Raw genomic sequence first — 18266 nt, 5'->3', positions numbered from 1 at the left:
AATTCTAGTTTTCGCTACCTGTAATAACCTTGGGCAAAGGGCAGTTGCACAACTCATGGTGCGATCAGTCGCTGCAATCCATTCTTTGTGTATGCATCAGACTTATTCTTGCAGCCAGTGGAGTCGCCCCCTGCTGGTCATTAGAAAGAATGCCGGTTTAAGACACTTGTGCATTGGCTTCACTTATCAGACCCAGAGGTTGCCACTCTGCAGTTACTAGCAATGGAGAACAGACACAGGTCTTTGAAACGAAACAGACTATGGATCAAGTTATTTCAAGTCAGCTTATTCACAAAGTACTTCACACGCTAAACATTTTCCATATTTAGTCCTTCAGCAGTTGCTCTGTCATTCTAGTAGGGCCGCAACTAACGATTATTTTCATTATCGATTCATCTGTCGATTATTTAATTGATTATTCGATCAGCTGTTTAGTCAATAAAATGTTGAAAAATATCAATCAGTGTTTCCCAAACCACAAGATGACGTCCTCAAATCTCTTGTTTTGTCAAACCAAAGAGATATTCAGTTTATTGTCATCAAGGAACAAATAAATCAGAAATATTCACATTGAAGAAGCTGAAATCAGAGAATTTGGACTTATTGTCTTTAAAAAACTGCTCAAAGCAATTACCGTATTTCCTCAAATAGTAGCCGGGGCTTCTATTAATAAAAAATCAGTTTGGGGCCCAGCTAATAATGGGGGCAGGCTATTATTTGAAGGAGGCTTTTATTAAAAAAAAGAATATCAGAGCAGCTCTGACCGGCACTTTTTAGAGTGGTTTTACACAGCGCATTGTAGCCAGTTACCCGGATGTCGGCCATATTGGAAGTACTGGGATGTAAACAAACAATGAACAGCACGCTGAATGTTCATTTTAAGCAGGATTTAAAATGTCTAAATTACTAAAAAGTCCAAAAGAAAGTGCGTAAACTGCTCGACTTTACAGAGAATGACTAGGACAGCGGGAGAAACAACCATATTTACCTACAGTACTAACTCGTGTGGCCAAACTTCAAAATACAGGTCTTGTGTGGAAATCTGTTACCGTCAAATTATGTTTCCTGAATGGTGTTCTCCGTAGCATCACCTCCACGGTTGGAGTTAGGATTTCAGTTTAAGGTTAGGCCTTGTAGAGAGAACTGTTTGGGGTTCAGGTAAACTTGGGCTCATGTTAACAACTTAAAGGAGGACTGGTTGGGGTCAGGGGTCAGGTTGGTGCAGGTAAAGGTAAGGGGGACACATATCGACGGGGGAACAGACTTTGACATAACACCGGTAAGACACCCGGCTTATAAAAGAGGCCGGCTTTAATTTACTAAAAATAGTTTTTACACCCGGTTACTAAATGAGGCCGGTCATTAATAGGGGCCCGGCTTTAAATTGAGGAAATACGGTATTCGATTATCAAAATAGTTGACGATTAATTTAATAATTGATTATTGTTTGATTAATCGAATAATTGATGCATCCATTCTAGTTTACATTCCTGTTCACAAACTTGAATTCAAACTTGAATTGAGGCTGGAATTCCTCCTTCTGTGCCATCCTTTTCATTTCATTTCATTCATCTTTCTTGCAGGTACGCTGTGCTGCGTTTCAACCAATACTTTGAGACCAAACCTGCATTGATGGCCCTGCAGATCCCAGAATGAGAGGAGACCAAAAGCCAGACTGTGGAGAGAAGACAGGAGGGAAGGTGGAACAGTTTTCTATGCTGGGACTTCCTGTACGGTGCAAACTCTTCTCTGTGAGCCAGCTGTAGATGGACCTCTGCTTGGTCTCCCCAGCATCCTTTTTCTGCAACAAGCGCAATTACTCTGCTCCAACTTAGCTCCACGTCTACCACAACTCTAGCTCAAGAATGATAACGCTTCCATGGGGTCTGTGTGTATGTGTGTGACTGTATGCTTGTGTATGTTTGCGTTTTTAATTTATCTTAAAAAGCCAGACGTGCTGCTTTCCCTCTTCGGACAACTGAACAAGGCGTAGTGAGCACAGCAGTCTGAGCTAACGTAGAGATGACAGACTGTAAACCTGCCTAATGTCTGTCAGTCTGCTCAACAACGCTGGTAATGAAGGTCAAAAGAGGGACGGGACTGTTAAGGAGGGTTTGATGCTGATATTGACAGATAGTTTGTCCTGTCCTCTGTGCACTGTATCTCTGGCTCAATGCCTCATTCTAGTTAGAAACTGACTACAGAGGTATTTCACCTGGGATTCCTCAGATATGGCATGTGTGTGTGATGAGACCATTCCTCCTCCTGTCTGCAGATATTTTAACACTTTAAGTTTTGATTTGTTTTCCCGATCGTTCCTCTATTTCCTCCATCTTTGGTGCTAAGTGCTTGCAGCTGCACAATTTCTGCACTGCACTTCCCAGGGATCACCTGTGCATCAAACAGCGGGCGGTACTGTGTCATCATTTTCTTTTCCCTCTTCAGTTTGAGCCTCAGTCAGCTTCTCTTGTAGTGATTCCAAACTGCTGCTAGAAATGTGAAACGGACATTTCTGTGCGCTAGTGGACTTTTCAGCTGGAAGGAGCTACCAGACACTGAAGCCTTTCATGGACCGGCTTTAGCTTGCATCACTATTGTGTTCTAGCAATGGGTGATAGAAAGTAGCTAAATGTGCATGTATTTATTTATGTGAAGGCATTGTGGATTATTTAACATCTCAGGTGAAACAACTCTTCAGTTTGTGTTGCTCTGTGTTGAACTGGGAAGGGATGTGAAGCAGGAGGGGAGAGAGATGCTGACACGTCACTCTCAACCCTGTGTGCATTTCTGCCCTCCAAGCGTTTTCCACCTTCTTGACTTTTATGGTTACAGCGAACCGCTCCGTTAAACTTTCCATTTAAACTATTCCAGACCTCCTGGAAAATCACAACCTCCATCTCCCCTACTGTCACCCCCCCCCCCACTCCTCCCCTCTTTTATGCCCTCCTGTGTCTGCTCCCTCCTCACCTTACTCTTTGATCTCCTCCCACCACAGTTTAGTTTCATCTCTCCCCTTTATCTGATTGCCATTGAGGCAGTAGCACCTGTTCCACAGACCTGTTAACATCAGAAGCTGCTCCCAGCCCGACACTGTAATCCAGTCCCATTCACTTCTCACATTTAGAGCCAAATTTTCTTACGTAATCAGACATTGCATAATACCGGGGGTCATATCAAGGCTAGCTTTCAAAAAGAGCCAGGGATGGGTTATCTGGGGCTGTGTGCTGTCATCAGATCACCTGGTACTTGAATGGAAAAAACTTAGCATTCGACTCTCCAGAAATGTAGTCATTGCAAGAAAGAAACACACACACACACACACACACACACACACACACACACACACACACACACACACACGATTCCAATGATATTATACATCAAAATCTACAGGCAAGTACTACAGCCTATGTGTAAAAAATGTTGAATAAAACCTTTAGTGACTCTAGAGTGGGGATGAGGATCAGGGTCAGGTATGAGAAAAAATAATGAGAAGAGGAAAATGTTGAGAAAAGTGTAGAAATGTCCAGTATAAAGTCAACTTTTTGAGTTCGGTAAAGTAGACTGCAAGCTACAACCTGATTTTCCTCAATATGTCTAAAAGATATGGTTTCCCAAAACAATAGTTGTTCTAAAAATATCAATCAGTGTTTCCCAAACCACAAGATGATGTCCTCAAATCTCTTGTTTTGTCCACAAACCAAAGAGATATTCAGTTTATTGTCATAAAGGAAGAAAGAAACCTATTCTGATACATTTAATTGGCCAAGAGGCCGAAAATAGGTGGAAAAAGCTACAAATACTACAAAACGACGTATCCGCTTTCCCGGCTTTAATGGTAGAATAACGCAACAGTGCCCCTGGTTTTAATGGTAGAAATGCGATAATGCTTTCCCGCCTTAAATGGGTTAATACACCACAGGACACAGTGACACTGAACATATCTTCGGCCTTTGTACTCCAGAGATTTAGTACTGTGCTTCCATAAAAGGGGGACTTGTGAGATACAGTTAAAAAGTCAAAACTGAAGTAGTAGAGGCTGAAGTATCATGTCCTGTAGCCCCTAGTATGGGTCTAACAGTAAAAACAGTGAATCCTACACTTCCCATAATGCAACACAATAGCATCTTTTTTCAGCCCTTCCCTGACTGGCAAATGCCACGTCTTTCAAACTTAACTGGAGTCTAAAATTCCAAGCTGAAATGACTCGTGGTGTCACATGAGTCTAGGGTCATTATTTAAATTATTGAATATTTTACAGGTTATTATTTTTTCAATACATTTATTTAATTCATAAAAAAAAAGAAAATAAGCTCATCAAAACTTCCTTCTTTAAATGTTTTTTTTTGTTTGACCAACAATCCAAAACCCCAAAATATGGCAAAAAATAGCTCCTGATCAACACACTGGACAAGCTGGATTGGCATTTTCTCACATTTTTTGCTTAAAATGATGCAGATTCAACAAGAGTCAACTAAATAAGCGACTTACTGGCTCAGCTCTAGGTTTAACAAAGCCTCTCCAGAGCCCCCGAAGACATTATACAACAGTTTTTACAGGCTGAGTACTAATCATGACCAGTAAACTGACTTCATTTTTCATGAGTGTCCCTTTAATAAGCACAGGAGCTCTTAATGGCTCATATGCATTAAAACGTGTCCTTTTTTCCTCATTCTGGCAGTGGTGTCAGATTGAACCAGACATTGATGCCAGGCTGTGTCCTCTCTCTGACCCACACACTCTTCAGGATAGCAGCCCCTCTTAGGCCCAGTAGGGGGGGACAGTGAGTCCTGACCTTTGTCCTCCGCTGCAGCTCTCATGTAACTGATAGGCTTAATAATTTACTGAGTGAGCAGTCGGCCTTCAGAACAGCAGAGGAGACACTAACTGATGTTAATTGTTGTCAGTGTGGACAGTCAACCTGAGTGAGTGTTTTCAGAAGGATCAGTGGCTCTGATGTGAGGATTAGAACCTTCTGAATGTCAATTCTAACCTGTTTTTAGGCTGTGAGTGTGAATAGGTTTAAGAGTTACTTAGTGAAGCAGGTACTCATGATGGCACATATTTGGGAGCATAAAGCTAGCACTGAAATTGTCTTAAAAAAGCTGAAATAACCCACATCACTAGTAGGGCTGGGCAATATGGACCAAAAGTCATATCCTGATATATTTAGTCTTAATATCGACAATTGATATATATCCCTATATTTTTATCACAAAGTGAGAGCAAATGTTCAGTCAAAGTCAAATATGACATGTCAAGTTGTTTTATTCAAACCGTTTAATTAAGTGAACATAAATACTGTATAACAGGATTCTTTTTTTTTTTTTTTAACATCAAAGCTCCATAAAGTGCACATTTAAATAAAAAAATATCTTAAATAAAAATAGCCTATGGAAAAAAATAGGCCAATCTTTTTCTGCAATAAATATAATTATATGAGAAAAGAATAACGAACATTACAAAAGAACTAAATATGACAAACCTTAGGGCAGCATTTATATATATAGAAATATTTGTTTAACTATCGATATATATCCAATATGATCTAATTCCATATCACATTTAAAAATATATCAATATATCTTATATCGATATATCACCCAGCCCTAATCACTAGTGCAATTCATTTGAAGATAATCAAGAGGCCCTTATTTTAGGGGACTAATAGTGGAGTAATCTGCTTAGTAGATTTGCAGACAAAGGCCAAATTAGTGAGCTTTCTGCTTGAACGCACAATCCTAATACCATGGTAGGAATTCAGCCTGGATATAAAAGGGCATTTGCACTGAATACATTTCTCCTTTCACTTATTAGAGGACACTGACCCTGAGTGGAACTCTTTGGTTGACACAGTTTACGATTTGGAAGATCCAAATGAGGGCAGGTTTATTTAGTTTCCTTTGAAAGTGATTCTAACACTCCAGCAGTGAGCGATGTTAGGGGCTGGAGCTAAATGTAGGGTTGAGCTGAAAACACATTCCACACTAAATTGGGGTTGTCCTAAAAACTCTGCTCTCTTTTGGCAGTTTGCTAATATTTTAGGAGCCGTTTGGCCTGTTGATCACCTTACCCACTATGTTGTATGGCATCAAAAAACACCCCTGATTCCAAAAAAGTTGGGATGGTGTCTAAAGCACAAATAAAACTGAGCATGATCATTGCTAATCATTTGTGGCATACATTCCACTTAAAACTGTACAAAGAGAATATATTTAATGCAATTTGATGCCAGGAACATAATCTGAAAAAAGATGGCACAGGTACTGGTTTACCTGTTTTACCTTTAGTTACTCAACATAATCTCTATTGTCATATTTTGCTATTCACAATATGTCACACATTTTCAATCGGAGACAGGTCTTTACTTGCATTTGTTGTAAACCTACTCACAAATTATTTGGATTATCCCCACAGTGGTGAACTCACCTGATCCTTGCTTGTGAGCATCTTTCAGGGATGCTCATTTCATACCCAATCATGATACGATCACCTGTTCCAAATAACCTGTGGAATATTCCAAACATGCATTTTTACAGCTTTACACCACTTTCCCAGTCTTTTGTTGCCCCTGTCTCAACTTTTTTGAAATGTGTTGCTGGCATCAAATCAATAACGAGCATGTTTTTACAGAATCCATGAAGCCGATCAAGTAAAACATAATTTATATTCTCTTTGTCATAAAGAATTAGAAACATTATAGCATTCTGTTTTATTTACACAGCAGCCCAACTTTTTTGTAAAGGGGGTTGTGATCTTGTGAGTTACTGAAATAGTCCAGTGTGTACTCTAAAGGCTTCAACATGCGTCAGACATGCATTCTAAAACCACTGGGGTTCCCTTATCTCTACACTGGAAAAAAACACTAGTAACCATACAGTAAGTTAAAGGCACAGCACACCAACAGAAATCACATGTTGAAATGTCTTCAAAGAGTCGCTTAATGCCTGGATGGAAAGCAGCGTTTTTAACAGCTGTCTTGGGTTAAATGTTTCAAGTCTATTGTCTCATCCTGCATCTGTTATCACACATACCAGAGATATCACAGTTCGCTGACTCAGTAAATACACAAACCACCAGCACTGGAAAACAACTCAATCAATAGTTCCATAATAATAAGATATTGAGATATTAAACATTAGCATTATCTAGTGGACTGAAAAAAAGCAATTGAGTTTATGAGATTATTATTCTCATTCACCAAAAAGCTAGAAAACAGCTTGTCACACTAAATCTTTATTTCTCATGACATTAAATGTTTGATCGTGATCGACTAATGCCTCACTTGCATATGCATTAGCATCCTAAAGATAAAGCCACTTCAGTGAGAGAAAGGGGGCCTCACATACTTTCTTCATGACATAGTTGTAACTGATTTTGTTTACCAAAAAGTTAATAAAAGTTTTTGCACTGTTGGACTGCACTTAAAATCCAGTTGAAACTTTTTTGTTGCAGATGTTTTGGCTCTACAAACAGTAGAATGGAAACAATCAGTGGTATAAACACCTTTCATACTTTGAGCAGTTTAAATCTCACAAACACCTTTACTAGATTTCACACTGGGTAAGGTAAAAATAAGCCAAACGAGAGAAGGTTATTGAAAGAGATTGTTGTTTAAAGACCAATAACTTCATACATTCTGTTTTTTGTGGTGACCTCCAGTATCCCAGACGTCTGTCTGAATTTCCATGCTGGCCATCAAAGATGTCACTCTCTTTATGTTAGGCCTTAATGTGTTTTAAAGCAGTTTTAAACAGGGTTTATTTATTGAGTGAATATAACATGCACCACACCTTGTCTTTTGCTTTCTCGTCATACCAAAATGGTTAGCTTCAGAGAGTTTTGCATTGCAGTTCACTTGAGATTAACTATTTTTGTGTGAGAATGTACTAACTTAATTTTAAGAAACACTGTACAGATAACTGATATTTTTTTTTCTTTGTATGCTGATATTTCCTTTTTGTAAATGCTTTGAGCGCTGTGTAAAGGAAGCCGGCGTCTTGCTTGCAGATGTGACTTTGTAAATGTACTCATCCACTGCTAGAGGAGAAGCTGTGTCCATGTGTGAGGCCAGCGGAGATGGAGGATGTAAATACTGTAAGAAATACTGTGAAGAGCTGACTGTACAGTGATCCTTACACCTCTGTAGGAGTGGCAAGAAGAATTATTTAACAGTTGTCAGGAAATATTTCCATTAAAATGTATAAAATTATAATAAAAAATGTATGTGTGCTTTTGATTGGCCTGCTCTCAAAAGTTCTTCATATCATTAAACTACCAATATGACTTTTCTCTTTTTGAGACTATGGTTTCCTCCTGTTGGTGTCTGTGTGCCAGCTGACCTGCTGCATTGGCCCTTTACAGGAGGAAGGAAGGAAGGAAGGAAGGAGAAAACTTTTGTTGTGGGACATCCTGCCAAAACACACACACACACACAAAACTCCTTACAAGTAAGCATGGAGCTTTTTATGTCTTTTCATTAGCTTACTCACTCTCACACCCATCACCTCACTAAATGTAATAGACTTTTAAGGCTGAGTTAGCTGCCATTCAACAAATAAAACAACCAATACCTTTTAAAGAGGAAGAGATTATATAATATACAGTAGTGTTCAATATAATAGCAGTCCAATGTGACTAACCAGATTAATCCAGGTTTTTAGTATATTTTTATTGCTACATGGCAAACAAGGTACCAGTAGGTGCAGTAGATTCTCAGAAAACCAACAAGACCCAGCATTTGTGATATGCAGCTCTTAAGGCTGTGCTAATGGCCAATTAGTTGAAAGGGGAGTGTTAAAAAAAATAGCAGTGTGGCATTCAAGGCTGTTCAGCTAAAATGATCTCCAATGCTTTAAAATAGAGAGCAAAATCAGAGACACGTGGCAGAAAACGGAAGACAACCATCAAAATGGATGTAAGAATAATCAGAATGGCAAAGGCTCAGCCAATGATCAACTCCAGGATGATCAAAGACAGTCTGGAGTTACCTGGAAGTGCTGTGACAGTTAGAAGACGTCTGTGTGAAGATAATCTATTTACAAGAATCCCCCGCAAAGTCCCTCTGTTAAAAAAAGGCATGTGCAGAAGAGGTTACAATCTGCCAAAGAACACATCAACTGGCCTAAAGAGAAATTGAGGAACATTTTGTGGACTGATGAGAGTAAAATTGTTCTTTTTGGGTCCAAGGGCCGCAGACAGTTTGTGAGACGAGCCCCAAACTGTGAATTCAAGCCACAGTACACAGTGAAGACAGTGAAGCATCATGATATGGGCATGTTTCTCCTACTATGGTGTTGGGCCTATTTATCACATACCAGGGATCATGGATCAGTTTGCATATGTCAAAATACATGTTGCCTCATGCTGAAGAGGTCATGCCCTTGAAATGGGTGTTTCAACAAGACAATGAGCCCAAACACACTAGTAAACCAGCAACATCTTGGTTCCAAACCAACAACATTGATGTTATGGAGTGGACCTTAATCCAACTGACATAAAAAAATGCTTTTTCTGAAGCAAAACCCAGAAATGTAAATTAATTGTGGAATGTTGTTAAAGAGAAGAATTTCTTCTTGGAGAGAAATAACAGCTGAAAGGTGCCACAAGTTGGTTGACTCCATGCCACACAGATGTGAAGCAGTTATAAAAAACTGTGGTCATACAACTAAATATTAGTTTAGTGATCACAGGATTGCTAAATCCTAGAGACAAAAAAGTTTGTACAAAATAGTTTTGAGTTTGTAAAGTCAACGGCAGACACTGCTATTTTTTTTAACACACCCCTTTCAACTAATTGCCCAATTGCACAGCCTTAAGAGCTGCATATCACCAATGCTGGGTCTTGTTGGTTTTCTGAGAATCTACTGCACCTACTGGTACCTTGTTTACCATGTAGCAATAAAAATATACTAAAAACCTGGATTAATCTGGTTAGTCACATGGGACTGCTATTATTTTGAACACTACTGTATCTATCAATAGTATCTTAATTATATTGTTTTGAGTAAAATTTACCCACTGACCATAGATTTATGTGCTTATTTATTTATTAGTAGTATTATTATGGGCTTATTTAATTATCTTATTGTTTAAAGACTTGTTTTTAGGATTGACATTGTGAGCTTTTTCATGCTTTTCAAGCTATTCAACTGTTGAATATGATGAGTTGTTACCTAAAATATTGGCTCCAATTGTGAGTTTTAGTTGCATGTAGTTTGAATGCTATTTCAAAAAACATTTTCTTCTCACCAAAACGTGCTAGTTTCAAGTATTGTTGGCTTATTTTAATATTATTTTAATTTTACAGTGTTATAGTTGGGCTATTTAAGCCACAATTGCTCAAAAAGTAGTATATTTGGATTTATTTCAAGCTATCATTGGTTTTTCCAGTGCCTAGATATTTTTACTTATTTAAAGCATTCTTACAAAGGAAAATGTACTTACTGCACTGGCAGATAATTTTACTTGTTTCGAGCATGTATTTGCTTAATTCTAGTTATTTATTTCTTATTTTTTGTCAGTTGTTTTTTGCAATGTAGGGATCAGCTGTGCTTGACAAATGAACATACTCACTTTTATAAGTCTCCTGTTAAACCAAAAAAACAACTTTACCAAGACATTTCAAATGTGATTTATCAGTTCACGTGTTGCAAATTTACCATCTGAGCTAAAGGGAAAAAATAAAACGTGGATGCGAATATGCTGTTGTGCTGATATGATGAGTAAATGTGGAGATGAGTTGAAAATAGCTGAGGTGGTGTGTTACTGTGGGAACGACCTCTGGGAGACTCAATTATGGAGCAAAGTAATTACTGAGCCAACTGAACCAAGGCCTGCTGGGAGAGATTCCACCTTGTCTCAAACATACACACGCATACTTACTTAAAAAAAAAGTCATACCAAGCACAATTAGCACAACCAATTTATTGTCTTTCAAGAAAAAAAACATCAACACAAAACTCTGAAAACATAGAGAAACATACACCTTTAAATTACACAGGCTCTTATAAACAAAATAAAGTCTCTTTCTATATTTACATCAGCAGGGGGAACGACAGGTGACTCCTCAGCATGTCTCCACTAAAATAAGATAAACATTTTTCTCTGATATCCATCACTGTGCACAAAGCCAGCATCTTTATTCTACAGCCTTGACCCTGATTGTATGGGATGAGCCCCCAGGTCTGAAATGTGTCTTTTCCCGACATTTTGATTCGTCATACAGTCAGCAAAAAGTGGACTGACCCCAGTGTTATTGAGGTACACAGAGATTTTTTTAATTGTCCTGTTGGTCAATATGATTAGTGATGAGAACAAGGACACCAAAACTACCCATGTTCTCAGAAGTGCTAGCCACAGATTCCTACATGCTAATAGCAACATGCTGCTATTAGCTTAATATACTGAGGATAAGGTAGCAGGGTTTAATGGCACTATTGTATTTGATGCAATGTCATCATCATCTGCTGAGCAGTGAATTGAAAACATTTCTTTTGTCATACATATAGGTTTAACTGCAACAATTCATTACATACAATTATGGAGAGTGTGTCTATGCTCCCCGGGTCCTATGTTCCCCTCTTTGCTTTGTTACTTTTTCCACCATTACTGCCAAATTCCATGACAAATAGGCCTATGTAGGCCTACGGCTGTTTGACACATACGGTACAAATAACCTAACCCTACCCTAACCTAACCTAACCTAACCTAAACCTAACCCTAACCCAGGCATGTCCAAACTATTCCACAAAGGGCCGTGTAGCTGCAGGTTTTCGTTTCAACCAAGCAAAGGCACACAGTTTGACCAATCAACTGTCTGAAGACTGAGATCAGTTGATTAAGTGAGTCAAGTCTGGTGTGCTGCTGCTTGGTTGGAACGAAAACCTGCAGCCACACGGCCCTTTGTGGAATAGTTTGGACATGCCTGCCCTAACCTAACCTAACCTAACCTAACCTAACCTAACCTAACCTAACCTAACCTAACCCTAACCCTAACCTAACCCTAACCCTAAAAAGTAAAAGCTAAGCCTCGATGCAGACAATATGATTAGGGGTTGGAATATACAAACATGAGTAATCCTAGATTTAAAAAGCAAACAAATGAACTGCAAAGTAACCAGAAAGTAGCTGCTGTGCAAATTTAAGTTTTGTGCTGCTTGAGCTAAGGTGGGCCATGTGATGGTAGGCCTGCTGGCCATGCTGAGAGTCTACCGTAAAGATTGATAGATTGCAGGGAACATAGGACCCGGGGAACACAGGGATGACCCCGGTTTAACTGCAACAATTTATTATGTACAATGATGACACTAGTTAATTCCATATTATTGTTTACTTTAAACATGGTAGGTTAACACAATCAATCCATTTTGGAACCTAATGCCACTTAGGGAGTGTATGCTAAACTGTAGCATCATTAGCAGGGACCTCATTGTGAATTAGAAAGATTTCCCATTTCCTACAAGGAAAAACTAAATAATCACTCTCAAGTTAGTTTTACTTAGAAAATCAGGAGTGTTTTCAAAGCTGATGGTTTTTTGTTTTCTCGACATTGGGATAGAAACAATATAGAAAAATCTATATACAGTATAATAGACATTTTCATGTCTTTTTGACCATATCAAGTCGCCCAGCCTGTGAACATATTGTACGCTAACATGGAGCCTGAAATCACTCAGCAAGCTAAACTGTTAGCATGGAGCCCCATAGCCAACATGGTACTGAGGATTCACGGATAGTTTTGATGTCTGTGTTCTCATGAAGTTGACCAGAAGTTCAGTCACCAAAATATGTTGTTTCTACTCATACTTTTCATTTTGGTTAACCGTGTCGACAGCTCATTTCTCCATTTAACATTCTGACAATGAACAGCTTCTGCTCCCATGTGACCTCTCTGTTAGAGGTCTTTGGAACAGGAAAATAAAAGATGAAATAAGAAGACAACAGTTTAGTCTATTTAGTGCACTGCAAAAAAGTGTTTTTAAAAACAAGATAAAAACACTAAATCTGAGGGAAATGATCTTGCTGCATGGACAGATAATTTACCTTGACAAGATTTCTTAAATTAAGATTATTAAATCTAGATGTTGAACGCTTAAAATAAGAGATTAACTCTTAAAACAAGATAAATTAAAGCTGTGATGAACTGGCCCGAGCAGAGTGCACTGCAAATTATTTGTTTCTTACCAAAATAAAAAAAACTTTAGATTTAGAAGTGTTAGATAATATGTCTTATTTTAAGAGTTAGTTTCTTTTTGAAGTGTTCAGCATGCTTATTTCTAGATTTAACAATCCTAATTTAAGAAATCTTGTCAAGTGGAATTATCTTTCCTTCAGATTGAGTGTTTTATCTTGTTTTTAGACACACCTTTTTTTTGCAGTGTGAGGCCAATTGATCCGTCACTGCAAAAACTTAATTTTACTTTCAGCATTCAAATCTGAAAGTAATTCCAGTGCGGCTTCAGGAAATTACAGGAAAAAAACCATCAGGATGTCAGCATGTTGGAATAAGGCCTGATGCAGCACTGGTACCAAGAAAATGATGATGCGTGAAAATGTTGAATATGGATATTTTCTGCAGTACTGCGGGAGGCTGCATCTCAAAAGCAGCAAAAAAAAAGAACAAAAGAACAACAACAGCTGATATTTGGATACACAGATAGGAGGTGCTCAACACGACAATCAATTAACACTCAAAGAAGCAAACACGGAGGTATAAAAATAGGCAAGGCTGAGGTCAACCCACTGTGCCATGGAGACACAGATACATACAGCACAGCTCAACTCAACAGTGATGTGTGAGGACAACCAAGAGGAGGGTTAGATTGGGAAGTTACTGTACATTATCTGGGATGAAACTTCTTCACTATGATCTATGGCAGTCTGATTGTTAGGTGCAGAGAGAGACCCCCACCCATAAAGGAAACGTTTCCTTTAAATGAGCATTTTAGGGATTTAACGCCATTTCCTTTGCTTTTTTATGACATTTTTGTATGAAATGTGCTTTACAAATAAATTTGGGAGTCACTTAATGTATGGGAAGCAACAAGTGACACCTGCCATGTTTTTTCACTGACGCTGATCTAAAGACATATTGTATCATCTGAAGTTATCATCTGATGATGTCATCAGGGGTTATCTTAGAGACTCCAAATGTAAACTCTATAAAGTTACTACATTCTGCTTTATTATGAATAATGCACAAGTTGTACCCTGCATGATTTCATGTGACAAATAAAAGGCAACACTTTATTATAGCTATTATTGATAAATGGTAAAGTGATTAGAGCTGCAACAATTATTCGATTAATCAAACAATAATCGATTATTAAATTAATCGTCAACTATTTTGATAATCCAATAATTGGTTTGAGCAATTCTTTAAGACAGTAAGTCCAAATTCTCTGATTTCAGGTTCTTCAATGTGAATATTTCTGGTTTCTTTGTTCGTTTATGACAATAAACTGAATATCTCTTTGGTTTGTGGACAAAACAAGAGATTTGAGGATCATCTTGTGGTTTGGGAAACACTCATTGATATTTTCATACATTTTATTGACCAAACAACTAATTGATTAATCGTCTAAATAATCGACAGATTCATCGATAATGAAAATAATTGTTAGTTGCAGCCCTAAAAGTGGTAGTTAATTTCATTTTGGTTAATTGTTTTTACTATTAACAAACAATGATCTGATAATCATTCATGTTTGGTAATTATCTCTAAAGCTGAAGTTTATTTTATTGTTGCACATACAACATTTTATATAGTATATGAAGTGTCTCATGGCCATTACCATATATTTGTAACAATTTGTCAATGGTTAATAACTGATTTGTAAACCATGTATGAACATTATTTGATTGGCTGTTATAATGTTGATGTTACATGGTTAATACGTACTTTGTAAAGTATGTATAAACATGATATATTAAATATTTCTCAATGGATTAAACAGTTTTGTAAACATCTATAAACTCTATCTGGAATGCTATTATATAAAGCTGCACCTATTGCTTATACTTATAAGTTAATGATTAATAAGTGGTTTATAAAGCATCAAGTTACATTGATTTTGCCCAAATAAATGTTTTAAAAGTGATCTATAAAAAAGTGAAGAAAAAAAAGTGTGCGCCAATTATATACATCTAAATCATGTTTATAGATGTTTTACAAATTATTTATTCACAATTTTACAAGGTATTATAATTTTTTGTAGAGCAAATTTTGAATTTTGAGCAAATAATTAATATAGTATATGAATTATTATGTAATGTGTGCAACAAAAAACTGAAAATAAATTATATTATTAGCATTTTTAATAATTATGAAACATTATTAATTATCATTTCATTGTTTAACAGTAAAATTACTATAAAGCAAAGTTTCATTCACTATTAATTTACCATTTATGAAGGAGAGTTATTATAAAGTGTTTCCATTAAAATGTATTGATTGATAGACTGAAAATGGGGTATGAGGTTTGAAACAACATGGACATTTACCAGGAAAATACGCTCTAATGTAACAAGGTGTGAAGTTGCATTATGGGAAGCGTAGGACAGTGTTTTTGCTGCTTGAAGCAAACTGGAGTCTGACAGTTTTAACACTTTCCAAATTCCAGGTGACGCACTAACGGGACAATCTGAACTATGATTATTATATATTAGAAACTAGTGTCTGTGTTGTCAACAGCGGCCTGACATCCTGTGTTTTTATTTAGTAATAACCAGCCGTCACCAGCAGGGGGCAGTACTCACATACTGATAACATAAGGCTAATCATAATAATCACTGGCCTGTTGCTTCAGCCACAGAGAAGTTCCTCTGCTGTCTAACAGGTAGAACAAATCTATAGAACTGATCTGGTTTGAAACAAGACACATAAGGGACAAGATGATAAAACTTCAATATGACTTTTGTATTCTAAAACAAAGCAGCTGATGACATGTCTATGAAGGGAAATTAGTCAGATAAGAGCTTGCACTGCCAAAAAGGTGTGTCTAAAAACTAGATAAAAACACTAAATCTGAGGGAAATGATCTTGCTGCATGGACAGATAATTTCACTTAACGAGATTTATTAAATTAAGATTATTAAATCTAGAAATAAGCATGTTGAACGCTTAAAAATAAGAAATTAACTCTTCAAACAAGATAAATTAAAGCTGCAAGCAGCGATGAACTTGCCCGAGCAGAGTGACCTGACAATTATTTGTTTCTAGTTAATTTCTTATTTTAAGCATTCAACATGCTTATTTCTAGGGTTGTCAAAAGTATTGATACTCAAAAAAGTATTGACACTAAAACGTTGTATCCGGATTCGATACTCATTTTCAAAAGTATCGATAAGTTTACATAATTGTTGGTGACTGAAAAGTGTTATTTTCTCTCTTGAAGTCTCAGAATGAAGCAGAGAAAAGTCGACCTGCAACCAAACAGCAACACACACAGCCGAAAATATTGTTCTAATGGTTATTGTTTATTGTCTTTTTTTTATTTTTTGCACTACCTCAGACCTGAAGCTTGTTATCAAAATTGCACTCTTTTTGCACAACTGTTTTTTTTATTATACATATTTAACCTGTGGTTCTGTTCATTTTTACATGTTGCATTTTTCTTGTTAATAAAAATATTTCTGTTAAATTTTGGGGTCTTTGTTTTTATCCAGGTGGTATTGAAAATGGTACAGAGTCTCGAACATTTTCCTGAGTATCGGTATCGAGTTGAAAATTTTAGTATCGTGACAACCCTACTTATTTCCGGATTTACTAATCTTAATTTAAGAAATCTTGTCAAGGTAAATTATCTGTCCATGCAGCAAGATCATTTCCCTCAGATTTAGTGTTTTTATTTGTTTTTAGACACACCTTTTTTGCAGTGTGCCTTTATGCCTGTGTGTGTGTGTGTGTGTGTGTGTGTGTGTGTGTGTGTGTGTGTGTGTGTGTGTGTGTGTGTGTGTAGGTCAGGGTTTCACTGAAAACAACTAATTTACAAAGGAGTGACTATGATGTTTTCTCTTCACTTTTACTTAACAGAGTCTCAATTTTCTCATTCAGTGACATCCCTCCGTTTCCCCTGTTCATCCTCTCATTCTTCTTCTCTGTCAGTCAAAAAGAGCACCCTATCCTCCTCAGCTACCCCTCCCCCCCCCCCCTCTCATCCCTCACCTCCATTTTCCTTTTCTTCCTCTCCCACCATCCCCCTTTCAGTCCGTCAGGAGCACCAGTTCCCCCTCGCTCCTCTCTCCCCCGTCACTTTCCTCTCCTTCGCTGTACGGAGGGCGCTCCCTCTCTCGTTCTCTCTCTCTTTCTCTGGGCAGGGAAGTGGGCGTGGCCTGGCCCTCCACTCGACGCAGCGTGGGGGGTACCTGGGGCAGATAGTGCTCCAGTAAGGCGGGGTGGAAGGGCATGGTTGCCACCGAGACGGAGCTGGCGCCCCCTGGGTACTGGCCATCGCTGTGGGAGTAATGGATCTGCTGTGGTTCTGTTTGACTGAAAGACAGGAAGTGACACATGTACAATCAGATTGTGACTCAGAACACAATACTGTTTCATCAGACATTCAAAAGTATTCATTCATTAAGTTTCATTCTTGTTTTTTAAAGGTGAAAATTGTTTTCGTTTCCATAAATAGAGAAAAAAAGTAAACACAGCATCCAAGATTGTGGGTGGCTGTTTCAGGAAGTCCCATTCATGGACATGAAAGTCTCTCAGGTGACTCATCAGTACAAAAGATGAGGGAAATAAATCTAGCTCTTTGATTAAATGTCAAAGGGGCGAGCTTGTGTACGGAAAAAGTTTAGGGGAGTAAAAAATGAAGTAAAAAATGATTGCTAAGATGCTTTTCAGCAAGACACATCACTGCAAAAGAGGTGTGTCTAAAACAAGATAAAAACACTAAATCTCAGGGAAATGATCTTGCTGCATGGACAGATAATTTACCTTGACAAGATTTATTAAATTAAGATTATTAAATCTAGAAATAAGCATGTTGTACGCTTAAAATAAGAAATTAACTCTTAAAACAAGATGAATTAAAGCTGCAAGCAGCGATGAACTGGCCCGAGCAGAGTGAAAATTAAAAAAAAACTTTAGATTTAGAAGTGTTAGATAATTTATCTTGTTTTAAAAGTTAATTTCTCAATTAGCTCATAAACACACCAAAGCTGAAAGAACGATTTTCCAACTTGGGAAATGGGACTGTCTGAGGAATCAAATCAAATCAAATAGTCTTTATTGTCATTATATAGTTCACTATACCACTCAA

The 18266-nt window shown here is 37.6% G+C and overlaps 2 protein-coding genes and 1 long non-coding RNA gene across 3 annotated transcripts in view; 1 reads left to right on the top strand and 2 right to left on the bottom strand.

The window, feature by feature from the left end:
• The window catches only part of etnk2 (ethanolamine kinase 2), a 32105-nt gene extending 23866 nt beyond the window's left edge, over nt 1-8239 (top strand). Inside the window, exon 9 of the mRNA XM_059328903.1 lies at nt 1584-8239. Coding sequence (XP_059184886.1) covers nt 1584-1656 — 73 coding nt within the window. The 3' untranslated portion in view covers nt 1657-8239. The remainder of the gene's footprint in view (nt 1-1583) is intronic.
• A 2667-nt stretch (nt 8240-10906) lies between these two features.
• Nucleotides 10907-16104, bottom strand: LOC131969206 (uncharacterized). Its single transcript, XR_009394093.1, has 2 exons — nt 12004-16104; nt 10907-11961 (listed from the first exon to the last, which is right to left on the bottom strand). It is a non-coding gene; the product is annotated as an uncharacterized LOC131969206 (long non-coding RNA).
• A 1101-nt stretch (nt 16105-17205) lies between these two features.
• LOC131968604 (transcription factor SOX-13-like) overlaps nt 17206-18266 on the bottom strand; it is a 47281-nt gene continuing 46220 nt past the window's right edge. Inside the window, exon 14 of the mRNA XM_059329558.1 lies at nt 17206-17491. Coding sequence (XP_059185541.1) covers nt 17206-17491 — 286 coding nt within the window. The remainder of the gene's footprint in view (nt 17492-18266) is intronic.

This window comes from Centropristis striata, chromosome 3, assembly GCF_030273125.1.
Source record: "Centropristis striata isolate RG_2023a ecotype Rhode Island chromosome 3, C.striata_1.0, whole genome shotgun sequence".
NCBI classification, from domain to species: domain Eukaryota; kingdom Metazoa; phylum Chordata; class Actinopteri; order Perciformes; family Serranidae; genus Centropristis; species Centropristis striata.
The sequence above is the reverse complement of the archived record's forward strand: the minus strand, read 5'-3'. Positions and strand labels throughout refer to the sequence as shown.